General features: G+C 43.4%; 2 protein-coding genes across 2 annotated transcripts in view; one reads left to right on the top strand and one right to left on the bottom strand.

The window, feature by feature from the left end:
- Positions 1-19,678, bottom strand: part of LOC126335299 (GPI transamidase component PIG-T) — a 119,688-nt gene extending 100,010 nt beyond the window's left edge. The window contains exons 1-2 of the mRNA XM_049998404.1: positions 19,464-19,678; positions 4,389-4,566 (exon numbers count right to left, since the gene is read on the bottom strand). Coding sequence (XP_049854361.1) covers positions 4,389-4,566; positions 19,464-19,650 — 365 coding nt within the window. The 5' untranslated portion in view covers positions 19,651-19,678. The remainder of the gene's footprint in view (positions 1-4,388; positions 4,567-19,463) is intronic.
- Positions 19,679-19,918: 240 nt separating this feature from the next.
- On the top strand, positions 19,919-23,838 carry LOC126335300 (uncharacterized). Its single transcript, XM_049998405.1, has 2 exons — positions 19,919-20,001; positions 23,183-23,838. Exons 1-2 carry the CDS (start codon positions 19,959-19,961, stop codon positions 23,770-23,772), a joined length of 633 nt encoding a protein of 210 aa, XP_049854362.1. The 5' UTR covers positions 19,919-19,958; the 3' UTR covers positions 23,773-23,838.
- The last annotated feature ends 619 nt before the right edge of the window (positions 23,839-24,457 follow it).

Here is a 24,457-nt window from a genome sequence, read left to right as displayed (position 1 = left end):
CTAAAAATGGACAGTCCAGCAAGAGATGGATGACCATCATTTTTAAGCCACAGTGACACTGAGGTGGGTCCTCACGATGGAGAAGGTAACCTTGCGTTAGCCACATATGACCAATGTGGAGCCGGCAGAGGACAACTGATTCCCCATGAGAGGCCCGCATGTTAAGACTTACACACATTCGTAACCTCTTAATGACACACAGTTCGTTGTGCGTACTGTTATGCCATTCTGTCTCCCAAAGCTGAAAAACACTGTGGCATAAGACAGAGCACAGGCCAGGTTAAGAGAAGCCGATCTCCATAAGCAGTTTACGTGTAGCCTGTTTGGCCAGTCTGTAGGCAAGTTCATTGCCTGGGATTTCGACATTACCTGGGGTCCAGACAAAGACCACTGAACGATTAGACCATTCCAGGGCATAGATGGACTCCTGGATGGTCACTACCAAAAGATGACAAGAGTAGCACTGGTCAACAGCTTGTAGGCTACTCAAGGAGTCAGTACACAGAAGTAACTACTCCCCATGGCATGAATGGATGTGCTCAAGAACACGAGATATGGCCAAGAGCTCTGCAGTGAAAACACTGCAGCCATCAAGCAAGGAATGCTGTTCCATATGTCCTCCACGGACATACGCAAAGCCGACATGACCATCAGCCATCGAGCCGTCGGTGTAAACTGCTTCATGTCCTCGGTACATGTCAAGAATCGACAAGAAGTGGCAGCGGAGAGTGCGGCATTAACTGAGTCCTTAGGGCCATGTAATAGGTCCAGGCGAAGTCACGGCCTGGGTGTACACAATGGAGATGTATGTGAATGGACCCCAAAATTAGGTAGAATAGGCAAGGACTCCAGTTTGGATAGAAGGGATCGGACCTGAACTGCAATTGTAAGCCCTGACCTGGGCCGCTGATGTGGGAGATAAACCGGCATGAGTGGGAGAAGGAGACGGTAATTCGGATGCTCAGGGGAACTACGAACGTGTTCCACGTAATTGGCCAGCAGTTGTGCATGCTTAACCTTCAATGGAGGGACCCCAGCCTCCACCAGGATGTTGGTCACTGGACTTGTCCTAAAAGCTCCCGTCGCTAGTTGAATGCCACAGTGGTGTGCTGGGTTGAGTAAACGCAACGGTGAAGGCGCCGACGAACCAAACACCACACTCCCATAGTCAAGGCGGTATTGAATGAGGGCTCTGTAGAGCTGCAGCAGTGTAGAGTGATTTGCACCCCAGTTAGTGTTGCTCAGGCAGCGGAGGGCATTGAGGTGCTGCCAGCACTTCCGCTTAAGCTGTCAAAGGTGAGGAAGCCAAGTCAATCGGGCATCAAAAACTAGTACTAAGAATCGATATGTCTCCACTACAGTGAGTGGATTGTCATTAAGGTAAAATTCTGGTTCCGGATGAATGCGAAAGGCTGGGGGGTAATTCTCCAATGCAGAGCCTTAAGCGTAGTGCTCAGCAAAGTCCTCGGCAATCATGTTTGCGTCGCTAGAAAACACGCCATCGATGGTAACGCAACAGGCACCTGTTGGGGTCTGGTACCCAAAAACACGTCTGATCTTCATCCAAACTTGGGAAGATGACGTATGGCACCCAATGGTCGAGACATACCTCTCCCAACACTCCTGTTTCCGCCTTTTGATAAGTTGGTGAATGCGGACACGAAGCCTTTTAAAGGCTATTAGATGCTCTAGGGAAGAGTGCCGCTTATGTCACTGTAGAGCTCACCAATGATCTTTATTTGCCTCAGCGACTTCCGGCAACCACCAAAGTACCGACTTTTGGCAGGGGCACTCCAAAGAACGAGGGAGTGCATTTTCCACTGGAGATATGATTGTTGTTGTTACCTGCTCAACAACAACATTGATGGCACCATGCGGGGGAGATTCAACGGTGACAACAGAGGTGAAGGTTTCCCAGTCTGCCTTGTTGAAAGCCCTTCTTGGTAGGTGTCCATGGGCATGATGCCAGGAGCATGACAGGAAGGTGGGGAAGTGGTCACTGCCACACATGTGCCCTCCAGTGGATATATGGGAGAAGTCCTGGGCTGCAAAGTGATAAATCAATGGCTGAGTAACTACCATGAGCCACACTGAAATGTGCGACGGCCCCAGTATTTAAGACGCTGAGGCCGAACTGAGACAGTAAAGTTTAGACATATCTGCCTTGACCAGTAAGCACGGTCACGGTGCCACCCCACAAGGGGTTATGAGCGTTAAAATCTCCCAAAAGTAGGGAAGGTTCAGGGAGTTGAGCAATCAGTGCAGTCAATGTGTTCAGTTGTACTGCAATATCTGGAGGAAGATATATGTTGCAGACAGTTATTTCCTGCGTCATATGTATCCTGACAGCCACAACTTCAAGAGGGGTTTGAAGGGGCACAGGCTTACTACATACCAAATTCAGCTGACTCTCTATTATATTCGCTACAGTTCTTGTTAATAACCCCTGTAGTTGAGAAGGGCAGGGGTCCACAATGCCGGGAACCAGATTTCCTGGAGGGCAACGCAGAAAGCAGGTGTAAAGCTTAACAATTGCTGCAGCTCAACCAGGTGGTGGAAAAACTGCTGCATTTCCACGGAAGAATAATGTGATCGTGAGGCTGGGAAGACATGGAACATTCAATGAGGCAGTTTACGCCTCAGGGTCACCTGCCGCATCCAACTTATTTCCTGAGCAGTCAGTACCTATAGTGTCTGAGGGTCCAGCAAGATCTAGGTCCTCAGTGATGCCACAATCTCCACCCCATCCTCAGACACAGAACTTGTAGATAACGGTTGTGTGGGAGCCACCAGAATTCCCTTTGGTCTTGGGGGTCTTCTTTTTGGGTTTCTCTCACTGCTCCTTGGGTTTCTCTGGCTTGGACGGCTTTTGTGATTCAGTCTCCAGGACTGAGGATAACCGCGAAGCCCTAGGACCAGCTGCTTGCGGGTGTCATCTTTCCCACTAGCAGAAACCTGGGAAGGGAGTGACCCAAGGGACCCCTTCCTGGTGAGAGGAGCTGAAGAAGATGGGTTGGGTTGTTTGGGGAAGGAGACCACACAGCGAGGTCATCGGTCTCGTCGGATTAGGGAACGATGGGGAAGGAAGTCGGCCATGCCCTTTTAAAGGAACCATCCCGGCATTTGCCTCAAGCGATTTAGGGAAATCACAGAAAACCTAAATCAGGATGGCCAGACGTGGGATTGAACCGTCGTCCTCCCGAATGCGAGTCCAGTGTCTAACCACTGCGCCACCTCGCTCGGTAGCTGAAGAAGGCGGAGAAGTGGGGACTGGTATCCCCGATGGCTGGGGGGGGGGAGTGATCCCGAGGTAGGTGAAGCGGGAGCAACAGGGAGGGAAGTGTCCCCACCATCAAAGGTTCAAGGGTAGTCTTCTGGCTCGGAGAGCCAACTGGAATTCGTGGAACTGGTGGGGTTACAACTGTTATCATAGCAGTGGCATAAGAGGTGGTCATAGCCACAGGATGAAGGCACTCACATTTCCTCTAAGCATCAGTTTAGGCCAGTTGATCCAAGGTCTTATATGCCATGATTTTCCTTTCTTGCTGTAAAATCCTGCAGTCTGGTGAGCAAGGTGAAAGATGCCCTCCACAGTTGGCACAGATGGGTGGCAGGACATATGGAGTATTGGGATGCAAAGGGTGTCCACAATCTCGACATGTGACACTGGAAATACAGCGTGACAACATATGGCCGAACCTCAGCACTTAGAGCACCGCATCGGGGAAGGGATATATGGCTTGACATCACAGTGGTAGACCATCACCTTGACCTTCTCGGGCAATGGGTCACCCTTGAAGGCCAAGATGAAGGCACCGGTGGCAACCCGATTATCCCTCAGACCCATATGGACATGCAGAACAAAATGAACACAGCTCGTCGTCAGACTGCAAAAGAAGGTCCCTGTAGTTGGTTGGTAGTGAGTGAGTGAAGGAGGGAAGGAAGGAAGTTAAGGTTTAATGTCCAGTCCATGGCAAGGTCATTAAAGACTGAGCACAAGCTCAGATTCGGAAAGGACAGGAAATCAATAGTGCCCTCTGAAAGGACCCCCCCCCCCCCCCAAGCATTATTCTTAAATGATTTAGAGAAATGACGGAAAACCCAAGTATGGATGGCAAGATGGGGATTTGAATTAACATTCTCCCAAATACTAAACCAATGTCTCACTGTTTTTAACATCAGTTGACTGAATGCAAAGAAGGAAATATTCAGATGATTTATGTCCTTGATTTCATTTAAAGTTAAAATCAATTCTTTTGCTACTCTAAGATAGCAGGAGTGTGGTTTCCTTGGAGATCAGCCGTAGCTATTGATTCTACTACTGAACATTAATCTATTACAGATGCTTTACAAAGCATAATTAATAAACAATGACCAGCATTACTTACTCCTTGTTGGTCGGCTTAAACCATGCCCAAACTTCAGCACCTGGTGCCGCATCACGCACAGGATATCCCCAAAGTTGGTGCCGCCACAGGCCTCCTGTGAGACTCACGTGTAATTCTTGTACATCAAACTGGGCAACAATCTCACCCAGTGGACGTGGAAAGAGGTGACTGTGTTTGACTAAAAAAATTCAAAAAATTTCTCCTTTAGGACATATGTGTTATAAACTTATATTACTGGAACTAATAGTAATTTGAAGAAAATATGTGGAACATAGTCACAACTTTTTATACCCTTCATACTATTAAAATTTCAAGGCTATACCATGCACCATTCTCATATTACATGAAATCAAATTTGGAAAAAAAAAGATTGTGATAATTTGTTGTTTTTGCTAATGGATTGTATAAATGCTTTTGCAAGAACTCAAACTGAGTAAGAAGCAAGGCTATCACACAGAAGCAAATGGATGAATCTGTTTCATTATTATAACCAGAATGTACACTACTGACCATTAAAATTCCTACACCATGAAGATAATGAGCTAAAGACGCAAAATTTAACTGACAGCAAGAAGATACTGTGATATGCAAATGATTAGCTATTCAGAACATACACACAAGGTTGGCACTGGTGGCGACACCTACAACGTGCCGACATGAGGAAAGTTTCCAACTGATTTCTCATACACAAACAGCAGTTGACCGGCGTTGCCTGGGGAAACGTCGTCGTGATGCCTCGTGTAAGGAGGAGAAATGCATACCATCACATTGCCAACTTTGATAAAGGTCGAATTTTAGCCTATTGCGTTGGTCGAGATCCAGTTACTTTAAACAGAATATGGACTCTGTGTGTTCAGGAGGGTAATACGGAACGCCGTGCTGGATCACAACAGCCTCGTATCACTAGCAGTCGAGATGACAGGCATTTTATCCACATGGCTGTAATGGATCGTGCAGCCACATCTCAATCCCTGAGTCAATAGATAGGGACGTTTGCAAGACAACAACCATCTGCAGGAACAGTTCGACGACGTTTGCAGCAGCACGGACTATCAACTCGGAGACCATGGCTGCGGTTACCCTTGCGCTGCATCACAGACAGGAGTGCCTGCGATGGTGTACTCAACAACGAGCCTGGGTGCACAAATGGCAAAACGTCATTTTTTCGGATGCATCCAGGTTCTGTTTACAGCAACATGATGGTCGCATCCGTGTTTGGTGACATCGCGGTGAACGCACATTGGAAGCGTGTACTCGTCATTGCCATACTGGTGTATCACCCGGCGTCATGGTATGAACAGTGGACATTACATTTCAGATGTGTTACGACCCGTGGCTCTACCCTTCATTCGATCCCTGCGAAACCCTACATTTCAGCATGATAATTGCATGACCACATGTTGCAGGTCCTGTACGGGCCTTTCTGGATACAGAAAATGTTCTACTGCTGCCTTGGCCAGCACATTCTTCAGATCTTTCATCAACTGTAAACGTCAGGGCAATGGTGGCCGAGCAACTGGCTCGTCACAATACACCAGTCACTACTCTTGATGAAGTGTGGTATCGTGTTGAAGCTGCATGGGCAGCTGTACCTGTACACACCATTCAAACTCTGTGACTAAAAGCCCAGGTGTATCAAGGCCATTATTATGGCCAGAGGTGGTTATTCTGGGTAGTGATTTCTCAGGATCTATGGACCCAAATTGCGTGAAAATGTAATCACATGTCAGTTCTAGTATAATATATTTGTCCAATGAATACCCATTTATCATCTTCAATTCTCCTTGGTGTAGCAATTTTAATGGCCAGTAGTGTAGTTTCACCACTGTTAGTTTCTCAGGTTGAAATACAATCAGTTATTACAAAAAACACTTTCAGCTCTCTGAACTGTCAAAATAATCAATTACACAAAATGTAAGGGAAAAAAAAATCACTGCTACTCCCCATAAAGATGACATGTTGAGTTGCAGACAGGCACAAAGAAAAGACTGTTACACACTTAGCTTTTGAACAAAGCCTTCTTCAGAACAGGAACCCCCCCCCCCCCCCCCCCACACACACACACACACCTCAGGCAGCTCAAGACAGAACACAACTGTTAAGAAGCAAAATCAGTAATCTAAAGGTGGAGGGGAAGGGACAACAGGGTACAGTTGGGGAGAGAGAAGAGAGCTGTCTGGTGTCATGTGTACAGTGTCTAGATGGCAGCATGAAAATACTGCCTCAAGCACTGCGTTGCCAACGGTGGGGAAGAAAGAGGGGGTGGGGGGCAACCGGCGATGGAAAAATTGGTGAGCAGAGAAGAGGAAATTCGGGCAAGTGTGTTGCCAGAGGGTGGCATACGATGGATAGTGAGGAGGTGACAGAATAGTAGGGACATAAACTGTTGGGTGGTGGGTCTGGGGATAGTAGTTTACCGTAGGCTGAGGCAGGGTCAATCTTGGGAGCGGATAATCTGTTCTAAGGATAACTCCCATCTGCACAGTTCAGAAAAGCTGGTGACATAGAGGAGAATCAAGATGGCTCGGCTAGTGAAGCAGAAATCTAGCATGTTATGTTCAGTTGCATGTTGTGCAACAGGGTGGTTTACTTCGCTTTTGGGCAAAGTTTGGCAGTGGCCACTAATGCTAGTGGACAGCTGGTTGGTTGTCATACCAAAATAAAAAACTGTGTAATGTTTGCAGCAGAGCTAGTATATGATATGGCTGTTTTCACAAGTGGCCCTGCCTCTGATGGGGTAGGATAAGCCAGTGGCAGGACTGGAATAGGAAATGCTGAGTGAGTGGATTGGGCAGGTCTTGCACCTGGATCTTCTACAAGTGCTTAGGACTAGGATTTGGGGTGGCACTGGGATGGGCTAGGATGCTATTTGGTGGGTGGCAGAATACCACTTTAGGAGGGTGGGAAGGATCTTCGGTAGAACATTCCTCATTTCAGGGCACAATGATGTGTAAACAATGGCCTCAAGCAGGATGTGGCTCAGTTGTTCCAGTCTGCAGTGGTATTGGGCGATGAAGGGAGCACTCTTTTGTAGCTGGTTCTTTGGGGTGTTAGGAGGAGAGAGTGTCTGCAGACTAGGTCTGGGGGTACATCTACGCTATAGTACCCTGTCTGTTAGGACCTTGGTGAGTCCTTTAGCATTACTGAGCAAGGAAGTTTTTGTCACTGTACATATACTGTCTCCTGAGGCCAGGCTGTATAAGAGGGATTGTTTGTTGTGGAAGGGATGACAGCTGTCAAAATGCGGGTACTTCTGGTCATTGGCGAGTATTATGTGGACAGATGTGTGGATGGAGCCATCAGAGAGGAGAAGATCAACATCCAGGAAGGTGACATGCTGGTTTTAGGAGGACTAAGTGAAGTGGATGGGAGAGAAGGTGTTGAGATTGAGGACTATTCACATCCTGTCGCCCTCATTGTATGTTGCCCTCTGCCAAAGCACCTGCCTGTCTTGCCCCTTCCCTGCTCCTCTGCTTATCACATGCCCATTTTCCCCTCCCCAAGTCTCTGCCCCACATTCCCCCGACACTCCACCTGGGGCAGTCTTGTCGTGCCTCCATCTAGTCCCCACACACTCCACCAGACAGCGCTCTTCTCTCCTCCCACCCACACCCAATCTCCTACTTGTTTGTTTGTTTTAGGGAACAAAAACAACTAAGTGCCATTGTTATAACCTTAGGACATCAAGAAGTACAAGAATTTAAAAGTGACTATGCATTAAGCCCAATCCATCAAAAGAAAGTGAGCTAAGAACAAGAACTTCCTCATGTATAAAGGTCCACAAAATACACTGCAGGACAGTGGAGGTCCCAAACCAAAAATTAAATGTCGTTTGCCATATCGCTATGCTGGATAAAAAGTAAAACACGGTTGACAGCCTGCACATTGTCTACTGATAATTCAGACAGCACACATATATGAGAACGTAAATGGTTACAAAAAGGGCATTCAGTCAGGAAATGGTGAACTGTCAAAGATTGCCAACAGTGAGCACGAAGTGGTGGGGGATCACCACTTGTTAAGTGGCAAAGGCTAAAATGACAATGCCCAATATGCAACTTAGCTAAAATGATCACCTCGCAGCGAGAGGGCCAAGATCAGGTGTGCCAAGCCACTGGGAGAGGTTTAATTTCTCGGAGCTTGTTACCATGAAGAGAAGACCAGTGGGGATGCCAAAGCAACAACACCTGCAGACAGACAGCAACAAGCAGATCATCTGAAGGCATGAAAAAGCTAGCAGACTGAGGTACAAGGATTGCAGCCTTGGCAGCAACATCAGCAGCCTCATGTCCCAACACACTGATGTGGCCAGAAACCCACAAGAACATCACAGTGGCTCCCTCAACAGCCAGCAAATGGAAGCTTTCTTGGACCCATCGCACTAAGAGATGGACTATATACAGCACACACAGGCTCTGAAGGGCACTCAGAGAGTTGAAGTAAATGACACAATTTAAAAGCCTGTATCACCAGATGTATTGCATGGCTTGATATAGGGTGAAGAGCTCCACTGTAAATACTGAGCAGTGTAATGGAAGCTGATACCATAAAGCGTCAATACCAATGATGAAGGCACACCCAACGCCACTGTCAGTCTTGGAGCTATCAGTGTACAAGAAGATGCTGACATTAAATTGTGTACAAAGGTCTAGAAACTTACTGCAATAGATTGAATCCAAAGTAGTTTCTTCTGGAAGTGAATGAAGTCCCAGATGAATACAGGCCGCCGCACAAAGCCGACATGGTGAAGGGTTCACATCCATCGGGAATGGGCAGGTAGCATGAAATTAAGCTCCTGCAATGGGAGCTGAAAGCAAACTCCAGGAGGTAATACAGAAGAGGGGACATGCCCCATATTGGTGGTCAAGTCAGTCAACAAAAAAGGAGGCATCGGATGGGTGGCTAGGCTTGACAGACAAATGGCATGTGTACCTGCTGACGAGAACATCACTTCGGTATGACAACATTAGTTTTGCAGCATCTGCATAGAGACTCTCAACCGGGCTAGTACAAAGAGCACTAGTGGCCAAATGAATTCCATGATGATGGACTGTATTAAGAAAACATAGGATGGACGGATGTGCAGATGGATAAACAAAACAATTCCTAGTCTAGTTTTGAACAGACAAGGAATCAGTACAAATGGAGGAGGGTGGTCCGATCTGCTCCCCAGGAGGTACCACTGAGGGCACGTAGAACATTGAGGGACTGGATACAGTGTGCAGCCAGGTAACACACGAGAGGACCAAGAATGTTTTCTATCAACCAAGAGCCCTAGGAATTTTGTAGTTTCAGCAAACAGAAGAGCAACAGGCCCAATGTGTAAAGATGGTGGAAGAAACCCATTGCACTGGCAGAAATTCATACAAACAGTTTTGTCAGTGGAAACATGAAAGCCACTGTCAATGCAACACGAGTAAGACAATTGAGACTACTGAAGACACTGCTCAAGGAGACAAGTCCATGGAGAACTGCAGTCGTGAAGTCGCTGAAGAAAAGGAAGCCAGAGATGTCCAGTGGGAGACAGGCCATAATAGGGTTAATGGTTATAGCAAAGGGGACAACACTCCGGATGGAGCCTTGAAACTCCCCATTCTCCTGGATGAAGATGCCCGACAAGGCAGAACCCACACGTATCTTGAAAACTCAGTCTTTTAAAAAGCCTTGGAAGCTCCATGTGTATAGCGTATGGAGGATACCAGTCCTCCAGCAGGAACTGTAGGCTTTCTCCACACCAAAAAACACGGCCATAGTCTGGTATTTCTGCAGAGAAACATTCCAGACGTGGGTTGACAAAGTGACGAGATGGTCAACTGTAGAACGGCATGCTCAAAATCCACATTGGCTGCCCTACATGATGGAAGAGGGAGTGGAACTGTTGAAAACACTAGTACAGGAAATCCAACTAGCTTTTTAGCTATCACGAAGAATGCAACAACACTGCACACACAACTGTTTATAACAATTAAGTTCACCATTGTAGGATGATGGTTAAAAATGTAGAGACCATGTCTCTATGCATGAATCGCATCATGGCACACTTCAGTCCATCATGAGACTGGGACACGGCACAGTAAAGATGAAGTGTGACGTATGTAACCTTCTGCAGTGGTAAAAATAACATTCCTGAGGTACACTACCGGGTCATCATAACTGTGGAAATGCCATTTGTCAAAGGTCGCCAAGGAGGAATAAAGCCTCCAGTCAGTCTTAGAAAGCTGCCAATTGGGTTTACACGTAGGTGGGGTAGAAATCAGCAAATGGATAGCACAGGAAATGGTTGCTCAAGTTTGTGTCAGAGAGAACGGACCACTCGAGAAGACGGGCAAGCTGGGCAGTGCAGAATGAGAGGTCCAAATGGGAGTAGGTGTGCATGGCATCTGAAAAGAAAGTGGGCTCTCCAGTATTAATACAGACAAGGTTGAATTGATTGAGAAGGCCAACCAAGATGGCACCTCTCTGAAGGGTTCTGAAAGAACCCCACAGGGAATGACCTGCATTAAAGTCACAGAGCAGCATAAAGGGGTGAGGGAGTGATCAATTAGCTGCAGGAAGACTGCCCTGATGACACTGAATGATGCAGGGATGTATACATTGTAAAGAGAAAAGGTCAAGTGAAGAAGGATAATGTGGGCTGCAACAGCTTGCAGCTGAGTGTTCAGTGAGATTGTTTGGCTATGACTGACATGCCGGATGAGCAGCACCAATCACCCATGAGATGGAATGAGATCTCCAGAGAGGATGGTCAAAGTGGACCAGAAGGAAATCTGAGAGGTCAAAGCGGTCGCAAGGACACACTATTGTTTCTTGGAGGCAGAGAATATGTGGACACTGTGATTCCTTGGGCAGCCGTAATTCCTCCTTGTTCAATCCAGAGCCATGAACACTCCCTTAGAGGAGTCATAATAGGATAAAGGGAGGAGGGAAAAAATGAAGAGTTGTCACCTTGGCAGCTGCAGAGTGCCAACCTTCGAAGTCTCAGTGCTACAAGGCTGGAAGATCCTGTTCAATGAGATCTACAGAGGTGTTGGCATTCTCACTGGGTCAGCCTGCAGATTCCATGGCAGAAAAACGGTAGGCGATCTGCACCGGAAAAATGGAAGGTGGCTGATGAATGTAACATGCGGCGACTCTGTCACAGAGGAAGGAGAAGACCTTTTGCTTTTGTTTGAATTCTAAGAGCCTTTGTGGTTGGAAGATGAAGACTCAGACATTTTTTGGCTGGAGGGACATACAAAGTCTTTGCAGTAGTATTCCTCTTGCCCTTTCTCGCCTGCCAGTTGTGTAGAAGCTGATTTCACTGTGTTTGCGAAGATTTGGCGCCTTGTTGCACAGCTGGAAGGAGACGGGGTGTTACTGTGATACTCGGCAATTTTACAACTGCAGTGCTGAATATGAGGTTGCAAGTCTGCGTGGCCATGACCTTCATGGAGTGAGGCATAGTAAGAACAGCACTGTGAGTGCCAAATGGTAAAATGCAGGGCTTTCAACTAGCCAACAACTAACAAGCGACAGAGTAACGTACATTTTCCTTCACCCAGATCTCCTGGACGGACCACTCATTGAGATACACGGGGCATTCTCAGGATGCGGCTGCATGATCTCTATTGCGATTGTAAACAAGAGCAGGATATCACAGGGCCTCCAATTGCATCAACACTTTTCTGAGTAATAAACGAATTAACCATTGTAAAGCACTGGCCGCCTTCAGTATGTGATACCACAAGGAACCGAGGTGAGGCTGGGAGAGTCGCAGCTGGGGGAGCCTTTGAATCTTTAGCTTCATTCTGTTTATGTTTAGTAGACATAGACTGACATGGTGTTTGGCTCATTGCAAGAAAATCCCCCATGACTGCCAGTGTCTCTGATGGCGCACTCCTTCCAATTGGAGGTCAGATATTACATGATACCTGGTCACTAGTTACAAGTCAAATGCACGGCCCAACCATCATCCTTCAGGAGTACACTGAAAGCAGGAAGAAACAAAGAGGAACGTAAAATGCCGAAGCAGAGAAAGGTTAGGATATGGAGAATGAAGAAAGAAAGAAAAAACAGTTGAGGGACTGTTCTGTCAGGCTACTAAAACTTCAGAATACATTCCTAAAAATATCTCACACACATTCCCCAAAGGAGGAGAAAAAGAATAGGAGGAGGAGAGACATGCAGCATGGAAAGGGAATAGGCGTTGCTGCAAAGGCTGGAGCCCCATGGTAGCTAAGCACAGACTTGTCAAAGAGTGGTGAACCCTTGGAGAGGATGCACCCTATGATAGCTGTTTTCGTTTGATTCGACAGCTGCATTCTGGTCTGAGCTGCTGGAGATGGTGGTTATGTGAGTGTGAGGTCTGCTTATTTGTGTGAATAAACGGGTGTGTGTGTTTCCTTTTCTTAAGAAGGCTTTGGTCAAAAGCTATGTATGTAACTGTCTTTTTGTTGTGCCTGTCTGCAACTCAATGTGTCGTCTTTACAGTGGGTAGCAATATAACCTTTTCCTTATATTGTTGATATTCCAGCCTGTATTTTCCATTGTTTAATTGTGCAAAATGGTAACTCAAGATCAACATCCAAGTACATCTGTCCTACAAATAACAATTTTAATGTTTAATATCAACCACTATTCACCACAAAGAAGGCACTGAGTGTGTGTGTGTGTGTGGGGGGGGGGGGGGGGGGGGGCGGGGGAAGCTAGGCATCAGCAGCTATCGGACTAACGGCTACAGTCAATTTTCAGTGTTGGTGGTTTCTGCTGTGTGCCACTGTTGACAATTTGTTTCCACTGATCAGTGCCAATTGGGAAATAGTATACACTAGCCAGTGATACATGCTGAATCTAGAAATACGAATCGGTTACTTTTGTTCTAAACATGGAGAGCACAAGACCAATGATTACTGATCTTGCTGTTATGGATTAAAAGGTTAGTTACTGGTTTTTGTATTTATTTTATGCTCTGTGTATTTCTCAGAATATGCCATGATTTCTTGGTACATTGTTTCATATTCCAGTGTTATAGTTTCATTGTGAGTTGACAAAGCCAACACACGTGACTGGAGGAAAACTGGCTATGCCGAAGGGCTGATTGGTATAGCCTAAGCTCTAGGCTAATAACTGAACTGGACAAACTTAAAATATACTCACCAACTGGTGGCAGAAAACACAGGCAGAAGGATTGAAGGGGAAGGAAGAGGGTTGAAGGAAATGGAGTGAAGAGGTCTAGGAAAAGGTGTAGATTTCGGGAAAGTCACCCAGAACAGCGGATCAGGGGAGACTTACCAGACGGGATGAGAAGGAAAGACTTCTTGTTGGCAGTCCCCAACAATCAGTCTTTCCTTCTCACCCCATCTGGTAAGTCTCCCCTGACATGCAGTTATGGCTGACTTTCCTGAAAGAAGATCAATAGAAGGTCAACAGTAAGTGTAATCTCAAATGAAGAAAAAAAAATCCGGAAAAATGAAGAAATATTGAAAAGACAGAAGAGCAAAAACCCTTTTATATAAAAATTATAACAAGTCTTTATATAAAAATTGTATACTAAGGCGACAAAATTGAGAGATACCTCCTAATGTTGTGTTAGACCACCTTTTGCCTGGTGTAGTAGAGCAACTCGACATCGAATGGAATCAACAAGTCATTTGACACCTCCTGCAGAAATACTGAGCCATGCTGCCTTTATTGTTGTCCATAATTGCGGAATTGTTATCAGTGCAGGATTCTGAGCACAAACTGACCTCTCAATTTGTCCCATAAATCTCCGATGGATTCATATTGGGTGATCTGGGTGGCCAAATCATTCGATCTATTTGTTCCACAATGTTCTTCAAACCAACTGTGGCCTAGTGGTATGGTTCACTGTCATCCATAAAAATTCCATCATTGTTTGGGAACATGAAGTACATAAATGACTTAAAATGGTCTCCAAGTAGACAACCATAACCATTTCTGGTCAGAGGTGAGTTCAGTTGGACTAGAGGACCCAGTCTATTCCATGTAAACATAGTCCATACCATTATGGAGCCACAAGCAGCCTGCACAGTGTCTTGTCGACAACCTGGGTCCACGATTTCGTAAGGTCTACAACACACTCAAACACTACCATCAGCTCTTTCAACTGAAATTGGGACTCATCTGACCAGACCACTGTTTTCCAGTTGCCTAGAGTCCAATTGATGTGATCACGAGCTCAGGAGAGGCACTGCAGGTGATGATGTGCTGCTGGCAAAGGCACTCATGTCAGTCATCTGCTGCTATACCCCTTTAACACCAAATTTTGCCGCACTATCCTAACAGTTATGTTTGTCGTTCATCCCACATTGGTTTCTGTGGTCATTTCATGCAGTGTTGCTTGTCTGTTAGCACTGACAACTCTACACAAATGGTGCTGCTCTTAGTCATTATGTGAATACTGTCTGCCACTGTGTTGCCCATGGTGAGAGGTAATGCCTGAAGTCTGGTATTCTTAGCACACTGTGGATCTCTGCATGTTGAATTGCCTAACCATTTCTGGAATTGAATGCCCCATGCATCAAGCTCCAATTACCATGCCACATTCACATTCAAAGTCCATCAATTTACATTGTATGGCCATTAATCACATCAGAAACTTTTTCACATGAATTACCTGAGTACAAACGACAGCTCTGCCAATGTACTGCCCTTTTGTAACGTGAAAGAGATACTGCTCCCATCTGTGTAGGTGTATATCACTATCCCAAGACTTCTGTCACCTCAGTGTATGTGGAAACTGTGGTGTCACCACCAGACACCACACTTGCTAGGTGGTAGCCTTTAAATCGGCCGTGGTCTGGTAGTATATGTCGGACCCGCGTGTCGCCACTATCAGTGATTGCAGACCGAGCGCCGCCACATGGCAGATCTAGTATAGAGACTCATTAGCACTCGCCCCAGTTGTACAGCCGATTTTGCTAGCGATGGTTCACTGTCTACATACGTTCTCATTTGCAAAGACGACAGTTTAGCATAGCCTTCAGCAAGGCGCCATATTCTTCCAGAATGTATTCTGAACAGATAATATTGTGAATCATTTACTGTCAAGAGCGACGTTCATCATTAATGTATTAAAGTTCAGTATCAAACTAATTACGTCCGCTTTCTGAATTCTAATTCCTAGTCTTGTTCCAGACCTCACGTCAGTATAGTTCTTCCCTCCTCACGCCAGCCTGCATGAGCTAAAACGCGTGCATTTCAGCCCCCACTAGTAACACGGGGTTGGCTCTTCTGCCAACACAACAGAAACCAATGTATGTGGTTGAGTCTAATATCTGAAAAAGTACATCTGTGCAATCATATGTAAGATAGCAGACTCAGAATTTTATTGCTACTTTACATACATAAACATACGTAACATAATTGAGACACATACAGAGGAAACCAATTAATGTTAATGCAGGTTTATTAAATTTCCCTACAAAGTTAAATTTATCCACATTGAAAGTTTGTGTGTCTGAAAAACAACATTTTTGCACAAAAATGAGCTCTGATTTTCTTTCCAGCAAAGTTCGTTCCACTTTTTCACTTTTAATTTACTACAGATTGTCATACGTTTTTATTGGAGGGTCTAAGAATAGGGTTTTGAACTATGAGACGGTAACATGAAATATTCTTTGTTCCTAGTATCATACACATGTTGAAAATGGTTTACTGCTAATCATTAAGAAATGCTGTATATAAAGATGAACAATTCATAAATGTAAATAAACACCATAGTTAAAACATTTAAATCCCCAAACAGTGGTCAGCATGAAACCACACACTTAATATCATGCATATTTCTAGCAGTAGACCTTAGATATATTGATAATATCCTCCTACTTACACTACTTTCATTCTCAAAAAAGGTAATTCAGTATCCTAAAAAGATTCAAAGCAACAATATTAAACATTTTTTTCCAGAGTCCATTTCATTTCTAAGTGGAAGACTGTAACTTTTTTATGAGAATTTCTTCCAACAAATATCTACAGCAATTCAACAGAATATGCTCCCTTTAAGTTTCTGATTTTTATGGGTAATTTGGAAGTTTGATTGTTTTGTTTTAAATTATTTGATTTAAATATTTAGATCAAATGAATCATCTAGGCTGGTTATGGCATCAGTGACTTTTTGGGGGACCTGGTTCTGTTGTTTCACTTTCAGTGATTACAGATGTGTTATCTGCACATTACACCGAGAAGTAAATCATTTATATGAAATAAAAACAGCCTAAAGCGGAACCTTTCAAGTATCCATGCGAAATAATTTTGCAGTCAGAGAAACAATTTCCTTTACCGGGCATTACAACTACCCTTCGCCTTCTCTCAGATAAATACAGTTTGAACCATCTCAAAGCACTACTATTAAGTCTCTATCTGATTTATGGAACAATAGGGAGTGCTTTGCAGATACAAAACCCTTTGCAAGTTCACAAAATTTTCATGACTCTATGGGACTTGTCCAAAGGTAAGTAGATGTTCTCAACAAATTTGCTGGTGGAAGCATCCGATTCCAAACGTCTGCTTTGACTCGTGACGTAAGGGAGTTGCGGTGTGACTTCATTACGGCGTGTAGTTTTTGAGTCGGTTGTGTTTGTAGATGTCATCTTGTTGTGTTTGATGGTACCCCTCTGCTAGAGAGAGAGAGAGAGTGCTAGACAGAGAGAGAGAGAGAGAGAGAGAGAGTGTGTGTGTGTGTGTGTGTGTGTGTGTGTGTGTGTGTGTGTGTGTAGAGAGAGGGGGGGGGGGGGGGACATGTCGGGGGCAGTCTGACCTAGTTTGCAGCTCTGGAATTTGTTGGTGGCAAGAAGTAATTGTTATTTTGGGTCTATTCTTCCCGAGTTGTGATGTTTTGTATATATTTATGGTGTACTGAATGTCTTGATTTATGCAGGGATGTTTGGTTTTTATATAGAGGTGTTGTGGTTTTGGTTTTAATTTCATAGTTGTAGGTGTTGGTTCTTTGGTTGATTATAAAGGGCAAGGGAAATCACCGATTCCAATTTTCATAGTTTTAGTTTTAGGTATTGACGTTTTGGTTTCGTCAGCTGTGGTAAAAGGAAATGTACAATTCCAGTTTTTGTAGTTTTTAGCTGTAGGTGTTGGCATTTTAGTATCGTCAGGTGTGGTAGGCCTATATATGTCAAGGGAAGTGTCAGATTCCTATAGATTTTGTTGGTGTAGCAGAATGCTGTCATCTCTCCCCCCCCCCCCCCCCCCCCCGATCATTTTGTGTGGTTTGGGATTGTGGTGTGTTTTTTATTGTTATATTTAGCTTGTCCGCACCCTAAAGCCCCGAATTTCCTGTGTTTCCCGTTAGTTTGATTGTATTTTTGGAGGGGGGGGGGGGGGGGTGTTATTGTCATATTTATATGTATTTTCATGTTTGTTGTCATGTGCATATAGTGACATCATAGGTGCTACATTGGAGATGCTTAGAATAGCCATTTCCGCAATACTGATGGGTCATAGCAGGCAGGTGGAATCGGACAGTTCCGTAATCCCCTGCTCTTGTCTTTCTGGAAGTCCAACTGTTTTACACAACATTATATTCTGCTATGAAATATTGGATCTGAGTTGCCACAATTTTTTAAAAATACTTTTGAAAAGACTGGGAGAAGTCTTACTAATCAGAAGTTTCCTACACCTTACCATGAGCCTTTCTTGAATAACAGCTTTACTGGGTGAGAATAGATATAAATCAAAATTAACAATATTAGCAAACAAAATCACAGCTCCTAAGAATAACAAAAATCTTTCAAATATAACAAAAGCAGTATTTTAAAGCTTGTTGTTAAACTTATCCAGAGGGCCTTAAAAACAAACATATCTTTTCTAGTATAAAAATACCTGCTCTAATGAGGAAATAAATTATTCATGTTTAGCAATATAATATCAAAGCATGTATACATTTTTGATGGAACATGTTTTGCTGTCATAGCTGATTTATTTGTAACAATTTAAGGTCAGCAGTGCTGGTTATTATCAGCTCTTCTTTACATTTGGACACGTTTGCTTATGTGAATTTAGGTGAAATATGTGATTCTGCTTATCAGGCATGAAAGTTCAGTTCGATTTTCATACAGGTGTGTGTGTGTGTGTGTGTGTGTGTGTGTGCACGTGTGTTTATTATCAGTGGTGCAGGAATACATTTTCCAAGGGAATTTGTTACTTACTGCCTGCCATTAGCAATTTAATGGATTTAATGTAAATCAGCCTTTTCAGTAACTGCCCTTTCTTGTGTGTGGTACGTAACCTCAGTACACTCTCTATAAACTCTGACTCAATTAGAAATTAAAATTTATTATTGTGTGTGCACGAGTTGGAAAGACCAAACATGGGAACCATTTGACGACCAGACAGAAATCTGGAACCAAATTCACAAACAAATGTGGACGTCAACATGACCTTCCAACAGAATGCTAAAAATTGGAGTTGTTGAAAAGTATTACACACCGTTGTATATATAAGCCATATGGATTAAACGTATCACTAATGAGAATTGTCACAAAGATCTGAGGAGCCAGTATGGTCAGGATAACATCAGAAGGCAACGTGAATGTGATACAATTTGTAATCATGGTTCAATGCAAACAGTACAAACCTAACATCTTAGTAGGCTACTGGAGTTATGTCTTGACCTCTGATCACTGAACATCCTATTTCTATTGAGGTCAATATGACAACCAGTGCACAATTTCTCTAGAACCAGCACATAAGTTAAGTAAATCCATATGATAATGAAACAAAGCAATGGTGATTAATTGCATACATACTTATCAAGTACTCTCTTATATTCACTTTGATCTGGCGTTAACTCCTTTGTTATAATACCTAAAAACAGCCCAAGTTCTTCACTGCACAACTACAAATTTTGGCTTTTCATCTCATATTTTCTCCCCTAACGCCTCCTTAATTAGTTACATATTAAAGAAAGTTTTTTACCCTGGGATCTGTAGCTCTGAAATGTGAACTAATACAGGGACGATGCAGCAATTCTGAGCTTTACAACGAACATTCTGCCATTGCTCATCAAAAATCTTTTAATACACAAACTGTAACCTGGTAAATAAAAACAGAATATAAACTTACAAGATTCTGCGTCCGGTTCAACATCCCACACGGTAGTAAATTGGAAATATGCATACACATGATCATCAGGCAATGGTTTTAAAAGCAGCTCTTCATTAAACACATCGTTTTTTGATGACGCCAACACAACTGTCAAACACAATATTAATGTACTAATTAACTTTGTACCATAACCACTTTCCCCCATAGTTTCAAACAGCGTCTGCTAGGAAACTCACTGAAAGATATGCTACGCTACGCGGTAGCGGTATTCAACAGAAGGTCTTGAAAATAATATAATGCTGTTGAATTTTTTATGTATGCATTGTGTCATTATTTAAGGTTATCAAATTCCAGATTCCTGTATTGAAACTAAGCCATGACGTCAACCCTAAACAACTTATTCCGCCAGCTTATTTATCTAGTAACCCGGGCTCTTTTATTCTCCACGTAGGGTCTTTGAACAGATGTGTTGTGTTTACGTTTGGTGAATGTGGTGAGGCGTTGATCGTTGTTATGAACAAACTAAAACTACTCGATTGTTTTCGTCAGCTTTCAAGTATGTAATATTGTGCTGCCGTGATAATTACTTTGCTTGATGATGTTCTAGGACGTTTAAACTAGGGTCAACTTTACGGTGACACACGAAGTAAATCGTGTTCCATATACACATGAGAGACACAAGTAAAATACATAATTCAAAACCCAGTCAATTTCATTCGAGGAACACGACTGAAATGCAAATTATTGCCTGTATCTAAGCAGTTTGAGCCACAAATGGTCGTTTGCTTTAATTTGTTATGTTCTTGTTTAAGTTATTACACAGTCATGCTCCCACATTTCCAGTAAGTTTAGTAATTTTCGTCGGAACATGACAGTAGTGACACACAAATTTCCGATCTTTGTAGGCAGAGAACTGTTCTGTCACTGTACGCTAGAACAGTATCATGTTTATCAATGAGGACATATATATCTACCTCCATACTCTGCAAACCACTGTGAGGTGCATGGCATCTATATCTAAGGACGCTGATGGTCTCGCCGTTTAGCGCACCAAAACAGTAATAGCCTCTAATGCATGTTTGTTTTATATATGTGTTAACTGCATTACACAATGATTCCGGTCATGTTACTAGATACGGATTATTCACGCCCAGGTACTTGTCTGAGTTGGCCCATTCAAACTGCGACTCGTTGATGTTATAGGATACCACGTTTTTTTGTTTTGTGAAGCGCACAGTTTTAAGTTTCTAGACATTTAAAGCAAGTTGGCAATCTTTATATCCCTTTGAAATCTTATCAAGATGTGTCTGAATATTTATGCAGCTTCTTTCAGGTTGATGTCATTGGTATTTGACACCAGTTTTTTGGATCACTTCTTGTACCTTTATTGTAAACGGATGGGACTTGTGATTTTTTTTGCCTGGGAACTGGGCATGCATGGCATTTAGTCAAGGTGTCTAAGATAGATTATAGTTAGAAGAGTGGCTAACTCACTATAGATAATTGTGTCGTCTGCAAAATGTCTGAAGTTGCTATTAATTTTGACCACAAGGTCATTAATATACAATATGAACAGCGTCCCACATGATCAATGTTTTTGGAATCCATGCTGGTTGGCATGGAGGAGGTCATTGTGTTTGAGCTCCGAATGTGTCTAAGATTCTACAACAAATCAATGTCAGGGATATTGGGTGGCAGTTTTGTGGATCATTTCTAGTGCCCATGGCATTTGGTCAAACTGTCTAAGATAGATTATAGTTAGAAGAGTAGCTAACTCAACCTCATATTCACTATAGAATCTGATATAGGCATTCTGTCAGGCCCTGGGGTCTTGTTCAGTTTTAACGATTTTAACTTTTTGAACACCACTGACACTAACAATTATTTCACTCATCCTCTCAGTGGTATGAGGATTAAATTGGGGCCACTTCCTGTCTCGCTTGATAATGGTCATCAAGGGTAATGCAGAACTGCAGTTCATCACTTAAATGCTGTGTGACACAACTCATTAGAAGTCTATGCTGGCTGGTCATGGCACCATTCCAAATATAGCTGTTTGTCTTGAAGTGTAGGTTGCAGCCTACACATAGGATGGAATTCCCTAGTCCAGATGCTGCTGGTCTCTGACCAGTTGTGCAGGATGACACACAATCTTGCAGGGAGTACATTACTTCTCAGCAGATTACTGGTGCTGATTTGAAGGGGTTGCAACATGCTCGGTGCACACTATGGCAGTCCTCTCTTGTGGAGGTCAGATGTGGTCGACCAGAACCTTGACAACGAGGAAGCCAGCCTTCTTGTGCCCATGCAGTCCAACATCGGGCCACTGTCACATTCAAATGCCCCACAAATCTAGATCGGGGAAAAAAAAAATTACACACACACACTATTAGTCTGCATTCAGAAATTATTCTTTAGAGTAGGAGGAGTTGTAAAGCAGATATGATTTCAGTCTGTATTTGAAGTTAATTTTGTTATCTATAAAAATCTTTACATCACAAGGTAGGTGGTCAAAGATTATTATGGCTGACTGCTGTATTCCTCTCTGCTTGTTATGTATTTTATTTAGACTTAAATTTTGACAAAAAAAAACTTCATAAGGTGGAGAGTGTTGTGTGAGGTTGTTGTCACTACATCCACTTCTTAAAGAGCTGGCTACAAACGATTCCAGCCTGGACACCAGACTGTATCCTTATTAAACACTTCTTTGCTACAAAGGTCACAACATCCTAGTCCATCCCTCGCCAGAAGGATCATATCCATGTGGAAGACCCAATTACAAGACCTACCCACCAAGCACTTCCTATTCCAGTACTGTCACAGGCTTATCCTATCCCATCAGAGGCTGGACCACCTATGAAAGCAGCCATGTCATATGTCCGCTCTGGTGCAATCATTGCACAGCTTTTCCTGGTGGTATGGCTACTGACCAGCTGTCCATCAGGATGGAAGGCCACAGCCAAACTATGGCCAAGAACAAAGTGGACCACCCTGTGACATGCAGCTGAACATAACATGCTTGATTTCAATGGCTGCTTCACTGCCTGAGTCATCTGGATTCTCCCCTCTACCACCAGCTTTTCTGAACTATGGAGAAGGGAGTTATCCTTACAACACATTGTCCGGTCCCAAAATTATCCTGCCCTCAAGCTACAGTAACACACTCTCCCCATAGCCTCACCCAAAATTTCCCACACCCTCTTTCCTATCACCTTTTTCCTTATTCTCACCTCCCATTGTCTTTGTGTACTGTCCTGTGCCAATGCATTGCCCGTCTTTCCCTGATCCTCTCCTTTTTTGCTTTTTGTGTGCCCTCCTCCCCCACCTTCCAGTCCCACTGCCTCCTGATCATCTGCCTGTTGGTAGTCCAGTCCCTGCACACTCTGCTGGACAATGCTGTTCTCTCCACCACCCATAACTGCTATCCCATCCCCTTCCCTGCTGCCTCCAGATTGCTGCTTCCACTCTGCCTGAGAGTTGCATTTTGATATGAGCTGCTGGGGATGGCAGTCATGTGCGTGTTTTGTGCTTGCTTGTGTGAATGAAGGTGCATATGTTTCTTTTTCTGGCAAAGGCTGTGGCCAAAAGCTAATGCGTCAGTGGCTTTCAGTTGTGCTTCCCCATAACTTATCATGTCATATTCATGGCTGGTGGCAGTCTCTCTTTTCTTTACATTATAAATATTTTATTCTTTCCTCCATAGTTTGCTTTACAATTTTCTCATATTTTTGTTACAGGATGCTACTCCCAGAGAGCATTGGTTTGTTCACACCACAGTTATATTTCTGGGACTGCAGTCATACCAAACGGAATTACCAATCCATATTTCAAAGAAATTTGTTTTACTGGCACTAAAGTAACAAGTGATTACAAAATATTTCAGTTGAATGACAGAGTAACAACATCTTTTCTCCAGTTTTCACCTAATGTAACACAAAGGAGACCAGTTCCACCTGTGCTCGATGCACCTAATGTCACTTCATCAAATATGTTTGAACTTCCAGCCTGCAGTGTTATTGACTACTTACATGAAATTCCAGTGAAGGAGATCAGTGTGCCTACTGTAGAAAATGTAACTGAGAAAATTGCTGCACGCCTCATAGTGATCAGGAGACGAAAAATGAAGAAACATAAATTGCGAAAACTGCGTAAAAGAATGAAATTTGAATGGGCAAAAGTTCGCCAGCGAAGAGAGCTAAGAAAAGAGAAGAAATTTCAAGCGGGCCTAATAAAGAAAATAAAAATTGCAGAAAGTTTTGATGCAAAGGCATTTGTTGCCCAAAAATTAGCTAAAGCCCACACCGCAAAGCAAGCAATTAAATCGTAAAATATCTAACCATGTGCTGAATCTTGTATATATTGATAGTAAATTATTAATTTTGTAAATCCAGAACATTGATTGTTTTCTCATTTTTAATATTCACTTTCGCTATCACAGAAAAAAAATCATCTGTTTAGTAACTACTGCAAAATTTTCAACTCAGAATAGCCAGCTCTTAGCCCAAAATAGTCTTCATTATTACATATTGTGTTATTTCTTTTACATTGTTTAATTGTTTGGTGTAACTTGAGGAAGGCCAATAAGATTTAAATGCTTAACAAACTGTGCTAGTTCTTTTTTTATATAATGTTTCTTGAAGCTCTATGATATTAAGTGTTAAACTTGCTTGTTTTGTTGGAAATGATGCGTACCTGATTAATGTGGAGCAATTAACAACATGGAATGTAAATAACAGAAGAAGTATAGTTGAGGTATCCCCAGTCATCACCTAAACAAGAATTTAGATGTTGTTGGCTTTTGGACAAATCCTTCTTCAGAGATAATAGAATATACATAAATACAGCTGTGTGGCTGTATTGTCCCAGGTAATTACATTGGCCCAGCACTGCAGCTTGATTGAGTTGAGGGATTCCTCTGAGTGGAGTTAGCGAGGGGAAAATGGCATGGGGAGTGCGAAGGTGGGCTCAAGGCACACACAACAGATATGTGGTACTGGTGGGGATATTCTGGC

Source organism: Schistocerca gregaria, chromosome 2, assembly GCF_023897955.1.
Source record: "Schistocerca gregaria isolate iqSchGreg1 chromosome 2, iqSchGreg1.2, whole genome shotgun sequence".
Classification (NCBI taxonomy): domain Eukaryota; kingdom Metazoa; phylum Arthropoda; class Insecta; order Orthoptera; family Acrididae; genus Schistocerca; species Schistocerca gregaria.
Note: the sequence above shows the minus strand (reverse complement) of the source record. Positions and strands in the feature narration are given on the sequence as shown.

Bases quoted from the DNA above. Each gene is read 5' to 3' on its own strand.
- LOC126335300 (XM_049998405.1), top strand. From the start codon at position 19,959: ATGAACAAACTAAAACTACTCGATTGTTTTCGTCAGCTTTCAA. The intron at 20,002-23,182 runs GTATGTAATATT...TTTTTGTTACAG, and splicing joins TTGTTTTCGTCAGCTTTCAA to GATGCTACTCCCAGAGAGCA.